Source organism: Triticum urartu, chromosome 7 (genome assembly GCF_003073215.2).
Source record: "Triticum urartu cultivar G1812 chromosome 7, Tu2.1, whole genome shotgun sequence".
Classification (NCBI taxonomy): Eukaryota; Viridiplantae; Streptophyta; class Magnoliopsida; order Poales; family Poaceae; genus Triticum; species Triticum urartu.
Window position 1 is genome coordinate 600,769,672 of NC_053028.1, and position 12,016 is coordinate 600,781,687.

The 12,016-nt window shown below is 43.9% G+C and overlaps 1 protein-coding gene and 1 long non-coding RNA gene across 2 annotated transcripts; one reads left to right on the forward strand and one right to left on the reverse strand.

Annotated features, from left to right (window-relative positions):
• Positions 1-4,290: 4,290 nt before the first annotated feature.
• On the reverse strand, positions 4,291-5,202 carry LOC125521760 (L-arabinokinase-like). The gene is made up of 3 exons (XM_048686824.1): positions 5,159-5,202; positions 4,792-4,995; positions 4,291-4,581 (listed from the first exon to the last, which is right to left on the reverse strand). The coding sequence occupies exons 1-3, from the start codon at positions 5,165-5,167 to the stop codon at positions 4,471-4,473; spliced, it is 324 nt and encodes a 107-aa protein (XP_048542781.1). The 5' UTR covers positions 5,168-5,202; the 3' UTR covers positions 4,291-4,470.
• A 4,959-nt stretch (positions 5,203-10,161) lies between these two features.
• Positions 10,162-10,590, forward strand: LOC125519909. The gene is made up of 2 exons (XR_007288373.1): positions 10,162-10,230; positions 10,335-10,590. It is a non-coding gene; the product is annotated as an uncharacterized LOC125519909 (long non-coding RNA).
• The last annotated feature ends 1,426 nt before the right edge of the window (positions 10,591-12,016 follow it).

Genomic DNA, 12,016 nt, shown 5'->3' on the forward strand with positions numbered 1-12,016 from the left:
CTCAAGATGCTTGACAAAAGATGAACACTGAGCTACGGCTAAAACACACAATAGCAGGTTCAAACAAGCATGGCAAAAGGGCAAAAGATAACAGCATCACAGACTTAGTGAAAATACTAACATGTCAGGAATTAACATCAGGAAGCAATGTTTAGAGCAAGATTACAACATGCTACAGGAACAGAACATAGCAAACAAAGGCATGGCATGAAACTACTCAAAGCATATAACAAAAGTTCCTTACTGACCATAAGCCAAAAAGGATCATAAGATGTGATGGCACCCATGTAAACATAGCAAGTTTCGTTAATAGATTCAGACTTAGCAGAAAACTGGACATGGCAAAAACAGAGTTATGAAGGCATGCTTGCAAGCTGGATGCACTCAACACAAGGCATTGCATGACAAGCTAAGCATACTACCAGCAATAAGACATGATCAAGAAGCTAACCATGGCAAGAACAATCTCATAGCATGCTTGGATCAACTACAACAACCTTGGCAATACTGATTAACACGTAAACAATCTCCCAGGAACATTTTATAGCAAAAGTAGAGCAAGACTGAGTCATGCTAGGGTACTCCATAAATGCAAATAGGGACATGGATGGATAGAGCACAACCATATGCTCAAATCATCCTTACTGAACATACTCAAAAGAAGCATGGATCTCTCTGTAGCAACATGAATACATGGCATAAAAATAACAGCAGGGAAATGACTTAGTGAAATTCTAAGTCCCTGAAATCAGCAATATCACGAGAGCTATTTTGGATGCATGTGCTAGTCACCACATTGATCACAAAAATACATGGCATACACCCCTATAAAGATGGCATGACATAGCCCAAAACACATGTAGATATCATGCCCATAGGAATCACACAATAATCATGGCAAAAATGACAAATGCTCATAAAATGCTAAGTAACAGGAACTAACATTTTATAGCACTCTTGCATCAACAATTTGGGCATCAAGATGGACTCAAACGAGAGTGGCACAATGGAACAAAATGAAGAGGACATCCAGATGAACATTTAGACAAATCATGCATGCAAAACGAAGCTATGGATGAGGAGTTATGATGCGATGAACATGAGCACAAAATGTCACAGACTTAGGGACTTAGCAGAAAAACAGGTGAGCGTAGAATAGTTAAAACGTGCATCGGGCGAAGATCTGGGGCTTGCTCACCCATGGGCTCGGCCAAGGTCGTGCAGAGGAGGAAGCGGGCCAGCTAGCTGGGCCGGAGGGATGCGGTGGCCCATGGGAGAACGAGCGAGGCCCGAGACGGCGCTCGTCCTCCTCCTCCCGCTCGAACAGGAGAGAGACGCCCATGGCAGGGGCGGCGGCGGCGCATAGGAACTCCGGCGAGGGCTGCGAAGGCCGGGGACGCGTGGGAGGCGCCGGAAACGGGTAGATCGGCGGTGGGGCATCCGGATCTGGAGCGGAGGTGACGTGCTCCGGCGATGGCGGGGCGGCGCACCTGCGAGAGAGGAGTTCATGGGTGAGATCTGGCCGGGGAGAGGAGAAGGGAGGCACGACAGGCGCGGTGTAGGAGCTTGCCGACGGCGGGGAGCTCGGCAGCGGGACGGCGGCCCAGGCGCACGGCGGCGGAGATGCCCGCGGGTGGCGGTGAAGGCGGCCGGCGAGGCGCGCTGCAGTGTGGCGGGGACGGGCGGCTCGGGCCCGGCACGGGTGCGGGCGGGTCTGCCGTGGGCCTCGCGGGCCGCGGCAGCAGAGGGCGGCGCTGGGACATGTGGCGCGCGACGATTGGGCGTGGGACAAGGCGAACATGTCCGGGCAGCGGGGATTTTTGTCCGGCGGCGCGAGGGGAAGAAGTCTAGGGTTCATCCGCGAATTTTCGGGGGAGATGCCTTTTTATAGGTAGAGGGAGCTAGGAGGCTCCAAATTGAGCACGGTTTTCGGCCACGCGATCATGATCGAACGACCGAGAGGATGGGGGGGGGGTTGTTGGGATTTGGGCCACTTCGGAGAGGTGTTGGGCTGCAACACACACGAGGCCTTTTCGGTTCCTCGGTTAACCATTGGAGTATCAAACGATGTCCAAATGGCACGAAACTTGACAGGCGGTCTACCGGTGGTAAACCAAGGCCGCTTGGCAAATCTCGGTCCAATCCGAGAATGTTTAACACCCACACATGAAAAGAGGCAAAAGGGGACACCGGAGGACATAGGAGCACCGAAATGCAAAACAGACAACGAGGAAAATGCTCGGATGCATGAGACGAACACGTATGCAAATGCGATGCACATGATGACATGATATGAAATGCATGACACGCAAACAAATGACATGGCAACGACAGCGAATAACTGGAAGACACCTGGCGCAACGATCTCGGGGCGTTACAACACTCCACCACTACGAGAGGATCTCGTCCCGAGATCTAGGATGGCACCGGAGGGAAAACGGAAGAGAAAGAGAAGAGGTAAAAACTAAGTTGCTTCTTTGACAAACGAGTGAAACAAAAGAACCTTGAAAGGTTAAAACATGTTCGAGAAAAGAATACAATGGAGATGAACAAAGTTGAAAACATTCCGTTAGAAAAGAGAAACAAGGAAGACCAAGTTCGGACAGCACTCCGGTTGAAAAGAGATGCAAGACTTGATAAGGCGAAAAGAACTAGAGCAGAGGACGCAACACTCCGGTAAAAAGGATAAGCACGAAAAGAACACGATCCTCACAACTTGAGATGATGAGAGAAAAGAGCAACATCATAATGCCTCCGGAACGAATGAGAGAATGGAATGGAATGAACGGAGGAGAAAACAATATCTTCTACCTCAAATGAGCTTGAAAAACATCTTTAGGAGAAGGGTCGAACGAAGTTGTTGGAAAAAACCACCAACGAAAAGTGTAAGCTTGTTGTGGACTTATGGAAACATCTCAAATTCTTGAGGTGAAATTCTGCCACTAACGAAACAATAGATTGGATTGATATCAACAAGGAAACGAGAATCTTATTCCACCGGGAGGATAAATGAAGAACTTGGATCATTTATAAGCACCATAAATAGCAACAATTCTTAGGAAAAGCTTTAGGTGAAATATAACCCAAAATAACTCCAATGAAGAGAATAATTGGTTGAAAATATGTCTTGAGCGAAGAGAAAATGATGGATTTAGATATGTCACTCTTGGAAACCTGTGAATCATGAAACACGAAGGGAAATTATCAACAATGACATAACACCACTTCAAAAGATAAGTTAGAAAGAGTTGCACTCCGGATTGCAAGATGAAGAATGCTGAAAAGAATCTTGATGAACGTTTCGAGAATGGATTAAGTCCTTGATGAACCATCATGTAGAACCTCCATGAAGAACTCCGGTAATAAAAGAATGATCAAATGAAAGGAAAGAGAAGTTGAAAACACAAGGTGAATCCTTGCAATGATTTAGATGAATCTTTGTGAAGATGAGAGCTTGGAACTCCGGGAAAAGAAAAGATGAAACAAATGAAACCGAGAATTTGATGAGCCTCCGGAATAAGGAATTGAGTTTACTCGATGAAACAAGAATAATAATTACATTATGCTTATCCTTCATCAATTTAAATTGATGACAAGCAACGGATTTGGCATACTACTTATTCTCGTAGAAAGGATTAAGATAGATATCGCGCCAATTTGGGAAGGTTTTCAACGATCCACCGGTAAGATTAAAACAACGAATAAATTGACATGATAACAAAGAAAAAGAAATCTTGAATGGACCACCGTAAGAATTGAATAAGAAAGTAGCAAAAGCACAAATCACCGAGAAAAATTGGAAAATGAATGAAGATACTTGCTAGGATTTAGATACAAGTGAACGAAGAGATTATCAACTGATTAGAGGATGTTTGAGCGATGCACCGGTAAGTTTTGAGAATAAGAGCTGAAAGCTGAGAATGAATAAACTCAAAATGATGGTCTTCGGAGAATCAAACTGAAAAAAAATCTTGAATTGCTCCGGATAGGTTAAAAGAATTCTCACAATCAAAACAATCCGACAACGGCATTATACCTTTTATAAACTACTAGGAAAAAAACTCCGTGATACTCAGCTTATTCACCCTGCCTCGTTACGCCTTATAAAAGAACTAGGAAAAAACATTTTTTTTTGTCCCCAGTGAAGATTTAACCTATTTAGTGGTGGTGAATCATACAGCAAGTTGGCTTTCATATTTAAAAACTGTTCGATTCCTATCTTGTGCTATATATGTATTCATGGCATTCGCGGCTGAAGCACAAATGTCATGGCAACGCAACGAACTGTGCTACAGAAAACGTGCTCGAGAAAGAGCTTATTATTATTCACGCTGCAGTCCCACATACACAATGAATTGCTGCTTCACATGTTCTGTGTTCAATCAATTCAGCAGCCTGACCTCTCAACAAACCTGACTTCACCGGGCACAATGGATTGGAAAGCCGACCACTTCATTCGGGGATTGTCAACTAGGGACGCCGCCGTCGGATCTTCAGGTAACCAAACTTGCCGGCGCCTGGAGACGACCCGTCGAAGACGATCGGTAGGTATCCCGTGGCCGCCTTGTACCTTTGCTGAATCTGAAAAAATGTCCAAGGGCAAAGTTATTGTCCCACCCACACAAAGTAAAAAACAACTGCAGCCCAATGGACCGCACGGTGCATTCCGAAACAGAATCGGTACTGCCAAAGTGCGACACAAGGGAGTAAACATTTGGGGGAAGCTACTAAATTGACCGTAGCTCGCAACATGGTGAAGCCATCAACATACTAGTATACGAACTTAATTACCTCGGCGATCTCTTCAGCGCTTTGGAGGCAGTTCTTCCCGATAACACAGACGGAGCCACCAGACCCTCCACCCGTAATCTTCGCACCGTACAGATTAGGACCTCCATTTTCCGGCGTCTTTCTGTGCTGCATTTCTTGCACTAGATTAACCAGCCTCTCTGTGCCGTCAGAACCAAGCCCGCATGCATTGTAGCTGTAGTGGCACTGCCAAGTGTCAACAATGGGATGTGAAAACAATGTCAGAATTATGGAACACAGTGAAGGGTTAATCCTAAAGTCCAGTGGGAAAAAAATGAGACAGAATCATCATTTTTGTGGACGAAACGTACATCGTAACAAAATAGGTGATTAGGAGATTCAAATTCACCTGGTACATAAGTTCTCCAAGGGCTGACAATTGCTCATCTGTATTAGCTGGCAATAATAGGTGATTAGAAGATACCTTTGGGAAGCTTCAACTATTTATCGCTCTATGCGACAAATAAGTCTTCTCAACTACACGAGCAATAATAAATGAGCTGGATTCATTGGACCGGAGCGCGTGCGGCCAAATTACGGTATTCTGGACAAATCTATTATATTTTCTAGTGGATAGAACCACAAAAATTTAGTATCACCTCGGATAAAAAAGAATCTTTTTAATGGTGAACGGATGAAAATTTGAAGAAACGTATCTTCTGTATCTATATATCTACATCTATACCCCTACTAATAAAATAAGGTATATTTCTTCAATTTTTTCATCCGTTCACCACCGAAAAGATTGTTTTTATTTGATATGGTACTAAATTTTTTTGCGTCCGTCTCTTAGAAAAGAGTAATGGTTTGTCCAGAATTTCGTATCTGTGTCACGTGCGCTCTGGCCCAGTGAAACCGGCCCACTTAATTTAGTACCCACGTAGTGGGAAAATACTATTTGCCACTCTGTGCGCCATATAGTCGTTGCTTCTCATAGGCCCCCAAGACTGGGCCGGCCCATTTTATTTTTTTTCTTTACTTATTTCCTGTTTATTTTTTCTTTTTCCCATTGATTTTTTTGTAAATACAAAATTTTCAGAAATTCTATTTTGGTTCAATTTCCGAAAACTTTTCAGAAATTTGAAACAAATACTTTTTTGAATTACTCTTTCGAACTTTATTTTTCTTGCTCCATAAGTTGTTCAAAATTTGAAAAATTATAGTTTTTTCTAAATTTGCTTGAGATTTAATAAAACAATTATATTTTAAAAATGTGCAAAATTCGAAAAATATTCATGTTTTACTTAAATATTCACAAATTGAAAAATATTGTTCGCGTTTGAAAAACCCATTTTCTAAAATTGTTCTGAATGTTGAAAATATGATCCTGTTTTCTTTAAATCATCAATTGAAAAAATATTAGTGATTTTATAAAAGTTTCATGTTTTCCAAAAAGTTTGTAAATTTCAAAAAATGTTCATGTTTCGTATTATCTCTCCTGTTGCAACGGACAGACATATGTGCTAGTTCTTATTAATAGGGGTATAGGGGGTATAGGTATAGATATAGATTAGTTGCATTGCTTGACAATCGTAATATTCTAGTGTTATACACTAAAATCACTAATTGAAGAGTACTCATTGTAAAAAATCACTCCCGTCTTTTTAGGTTACGACAAGTGGCGCACTGCATGAGCGTCACTTGTTGCAACCTAAGAGTTTTCCCTGTTTTGTAGATCCGTTTATTCAAAACGTTTTATCTTTTAAACCGTGTGTCCAAATCTCGAATCGTTTTCACAGTTGAATTTCTTGCATCGGGATCTTCAAAACTAGATTTCATGTTGATAGGTTTTGACAGAAAAAAATCACGAAAAATCAGACAAAAAACCGAACCGGAAGCATGGGTTTTTTCCCTTTCCGAAAGAGGCACGCCCGTCCCTCTCGTGAAATAACAACCGTGCCTCTCGCGAAAGCAAAACCGTGCCTTTTGCGGAAGAAAAATAAAAGAGAAAAGAATTTTCTTTCCATTTCCGAGGAGGCACGGCCGTGCCTCTCGCGAAAGCATAACCATGCCTCTCGCGGAAGCAAAACCGTGCGCCTCGTGAAGAAAAAAAAAGAAAACACGTGTTTTTTTCGTTTCCGAGAGGCACAGCCGTGCCTCTCCCGAAAGCACAACCGTGACTCTCGCGGAAGGAAAAAAATGTGTTTTTTTTCGCTTCAGAGTGGCACGGCCGTGACTCTCACAAAAGCACAACCGTGCGCTCATGGAAACAAAACCGTGACTCTCGCGGAAAAAAAAATAAAGAATGTATTTTTTTTCCCGTTTCCGAGAGGCACGGCCGTGACTCTCCCGAAAGCAAAATCGTGTCACTCGCGAAAGCAAAATCGTGACTCTCGCGAATAAAAAAATGCATCTTTCCACGCAAAAAAAATTCCCTGAAATTTCTTTTGGTCCAAAAGTTAAAGAAGACCCGTTAAACCCGAAAAAAGTTTATAAAACCGAAAACACGTGCGAAAAATGAAATAAAACAAAATTCGAAGGAAACACCCAGAGCAGGACACATGGCGGGCGGTTGAGAGCGCGTCAAGTGACGCTGATCGTTGTGAGGCTCCCAAATGAGCCCTAGTCAACTAGTTGCTCTCGTTGTACACACACAAAAGCGCCTAAGCTTTGGATTTTTTGTTTTTTTACTGCTCCCGGGATTTACCGCTGAAGTTTGCCTAAATATTTAGAGCGGGGCCCGCTATCCACCACCAACCTCTCGCTCTTTCCTTTTCTTCGTTCTTCCATAGAGACGAGATGAAGGCAGAGAGAAAGAGTGGCAGGCTATTCACTCCTCCACCGGTCCCTCTCTCATCTCTTCTCCCACACACACCACATCCCACTTCCCTCGCTCGAGCTCCCTGCCGACTTCAGCAACCTGCAGCGGTCATCCCTGCTCCAGAGCTTGTCACCACCTGAACCCCTGGTCGTCGTCCGCTGGTGCTTCCGGAGGAAACGACTCCTTGGACCTTGGACCTCGCCCTTCTTTCAATTCCATCCTTCCTTCATATGGACTCATACTAGCCTGAACTGTACCTGCTGCAATCATTTAAGCGACTTGGCGCTCGATCTCGTCCTTTTGCTGAGGTGAGTATCGATACAGTCGAGAGTTAGGAGGGTTGTGCCCTGTTTCTAATGTAATGGCATGATCGTACACTCGATGAGGAGGCAATCCAATAGGTGTAGCACATCTTGGAACTCATTCAGAACAGCAGCGAGTTCCTCTGCAGTGGAAACATGGCTGTTTTTGTCTTTACAGTGGAAGGATCAATGACAGCCATTGCCCAAATACCATTACCAGCCAATGCACGATCTAACTGCTCAACAGAAATGGCCTGCAATTTCACCTCCTGTGAAGACTAAACGCCTTGCAGAGTAATAACCTCCCCACTTTTTTGCAGATTGTATGGATGTACAAATCCAATCACACGTCATTGGGTTGTGGCCTTTCAGCCAATCCACACCTAGCACTGCATCATAAGCTCCTAATTGCAAAATTCTCATCGGAGTATTAAAAGTATGGCCTTCTGCCCACCAACTCACACTCTGCACTTGATACTGAGAATGCATCACTTGACCATTGGCAACTGTCACTTCAACTGAAGGAGCTGACAGAAGAGCCAAAGAGGCACGACTAGCAAAGTTTACATACACAAAACTGTGACTACTTCCAGAATCAATAAGAGCCAGCATAACTTGATTGGCAACCAATGCTCCAATACAAATGGTTTCATTGTTATCAGCTCCAGAGACTGCATGACTGGAAAGTTGACATCACTCCAGTGTTTCAGGTTCAGTCAACAGCTCTAAGGCCTGTACTGCATATTCAGTTAAGATTTCTCCATCTTCTCCCAACTGAATTGTCAAAAGCTACGTTGGTTTTTTTACGTTGATGTTCCTTGCTGTATTTATCACCACAGCGCTAGCAAAGCCCATTGGCACGCCTGAAATCATGCAATTGCCTCTCACGCCCAAAATCATCAGTGGCTTTCTTCAAGCCTTGAGTTGAGATACCAGGGGAACTGCAGCTGAACTCGTTTCCTGAGGAACTTGACTCTGAAACCGTGGCCTAGGTCTCTGTAACTCCAGCTCTTCTTCCCGAATCTTCGCCAAACACACTGCTCTAGTGACATTGGTTGGAGCTTGTAAGCGAACTGCAGCTCGAACCTCATCCTTGAGTCCCACTAGCAATTAGGAAATGAAAAAATTGGAGTTCAGCGAAGGGTCCAATGCAATCAGATGATACATGGCTGTTTCGAAAGCAGAATTGTACTCCGTGATAGATCCCTGTTGCTTCAGCAGTAAACTCATTCCAATCCCATGAACGACAACGGCGTTTGAAATCCTGCCACCAGTGGCAGCGTGGCCATCTGAGTACAGCGTCGCCATCGAGGCCCACTGCTTGGGTGGAGTTTGGTTCATCTTAAAGTAAGTAAACGCCAATCCATCTAGAAATTAGGATTTTCATGCGTGAAACGAGGGAAATTATGCTTAAGCGGCTTGACGTACTGATCTTGATCTCGTGGTGCCGTTGCAAACTCCCGACGCTGCTCTGGGACCTGCTCGTGCGTGTGCCTGAACTCCTGACACGGCGTCGGCGCCCGGCAGAAGAAAGAAAGTTACGATTTCCTAATTGGAGTTTCCTGCGTCCACCATCGGCTACCCGAAAGACATTGTTAGGGATCTTGTTGTCACCATCCATGGCCCAGCTAAAGGAACAACATGGTTCACGACCGTGCGTTATCAGGGGAACATTGTTAAGGAAAACATTGTTACCGATCTTGCATTGCAAACAGAAAACATTGTTACTGACCTTGCATTGCGAACAGAAAACATTATTACCGACCTTGGCTTGCGAACAGAAAACATTGTGACGAAAACATTGTTATGGACCCAGCTTACTTACATAAGTCTGGTTGTAAAACAATGTAAGAATCAAAGACAGAACCGGGACAAGCATCAACAAGGGAACATTTGGATTACGTAAAACATTGTTACCGACGTTGGTTTGCGAACAGAAAACATTGTTCCGGCGCCCGGCGAAAGATTGCGAACTGGTGGCTGCGCAATAGGTGAGGGTGGTGCAGTAGTGACGGCTGCAAACACCACAGGAACTGGTGCCTGAACTCCATTCATTTCATCAGTTCTGAACTAAAACCACGACACTTACTATGGATCGAAAGGAGTAGCCTTTGCAGTGTACTGTATCAGTATTTAAACAGCATCCGCAGCCGCACAGTGCGCTCAGGACCACTTGGCAGCCACACCAGCACAGCGCCAGCTGGAAAATGGAACACAGGGACCACCTGTAAGCTGTCCGTGGACGCTACTGAACCTGACGGTAGTGGAGACGTGACACTGGACCTCGCCCTTCTTTCAGTTCCATCTCCGGCTCGGACTGACTCTGAGGACGAATGGAGCGGCAACTCCAATGGCCAGGTGACCCTTTTTTCTCTCTCTTCTAATTGCACTCTCAACTTGGCTCATCACCACTCCAACCCTAAATGCCCCTTCCACTATGCTGCAACTTGATTGTGTGCTAGGTATGGTTGTGAATCAAAATCTTAGCGTGGCCGCTGAAATCTCGGTGTGGCGGTCTTGCTGAATATTTGATTAGATACACTGCTGGTTGGAGGAACTATTGAGCTAAACTATGTACAGAGTGATTTTGGATTGATTATGCATTTGGATACTCACAGGGTTTACTGAATTAAACTTGCCCCTTTTCCCTAGTTATGCTAGTGTACAAACATGAGCAATCCTCACTGAGTATTTGACAGATCAGCTATCTTTCCATTCCATGATGATAATGATTGTATCATATGGGTTTGCTCAATCTTTCTTAGGAAAGATGACATATCCTAGAGAAGAGATCAAGTGACAATTAGAAAAATTCTTGGTACATAGGACTGATATGAACTTCTTTTCTACTAGGATAAAAAAATAGCATGCTTTATTTATCTAAGAAATAACTCTATGTTAAACTGATACTCATTTTTCACACAAATTTACATTTTATGAATAGTTTCTTTGCACTAAATACAATGTAGAACGTTTAATTTCTGTGTAGAGATAAGCCCACATTTTTATGTGCACATGACAAAACAAGATGCACTAGTAGAAAAAGGGCCATTTGTCTCGGTTCGTAAGGGCCTTTTGTCCCGGTTTGGGAACCGGGACTAAAAGGTCGTTACTAATGCCCTTGGCCTTTAGTCCCGGTTCTTACACGAACCGGGACAAATGGGCCTCCACGTAGCCGGTGCGGCGAGCCCAGGTAGGAGGCCCTTTGGTCCCAGTTGGTGGCATCAACCAGGACCAATATGCATCCACATGTCAGTTGTTCAGGGGCTAGGTTTTTTGTTTTTTTTTTCTGAAGGGGGGGGGGGGGATTTGAGGGTTTTGTATGGTTAATTAAGGTGTTTCATATATTGTGTTAGGTAGCTAATTAATTAATAGAGAGAAGTGTCCTCTCTTATCTCCGTGCTTGGTCGACACTACGTACTATACGTGTAGAGAGCACTCGGCACGCTAGCTAGTAAGCAAAAATGAAGGAAACAGAAGATCGTCATGAACATATGCATACGGAGAGAAGTGATATCGACCTCTCCTTCTCCGAGAGATTGGTCGAACAACAAGTTTTCGTATAGCTATCCGACGCTACTGGCTACATATATACAATATAAGATCTCTTACAATATAATCCCCTCATTATATATGAACACAGGGTCCACATAGTATTCTCCGTCTTTATCGATCACGTGGTCAAGAAAGAATGCCGCCAATCCCTCTTGAATTCCTCGCATGCAATCTGGTGCTAGGAGTTCATCCCGCATTCGAAACATCTAATTTGAAGAAGGGGGTCAATACATATATATGAATGAATGAAACTCAACACAAAAGATGGTAAATAAAGTTAAATTCTGAATATTATTGCTTACACACTTCATATTGTTTTTTAGTGTAGCCCCGCTCACGGGTCGTGTGGCGGATGGACTCGCAAATGTAATATCCACAGTAATTATTCCCGGCTTCCTGCCACAACCACTTTACAAGAAATAGAGGTCAATCAAACTGATAAGCAAGCATGCTAAAATGGTATTGATGAAACTAGCACTTGAATCACTAGGAGATGCGCGGAACATGCTAGTAGTACTTTTGGGTGTTTAAATCCCAGCTTCTTCGGAAGTCCCGGAGCTTTGGAGGTGAATTTTTTCGAAACCCTGCC

What these genes read in the sequence shown, in the direction of transcription:
- LOC125521760 (XM_048686824.1), bottom strand. An exon ending in GCGCTGAAGAGATCGCCGAG is followed by an intron (nt 4,582 to 4,791) that starts GTAATTAAGTTC and finishes ACATTTTTTCAG; the next exon opens with ATTCAGCAAAGGTACAAGGC.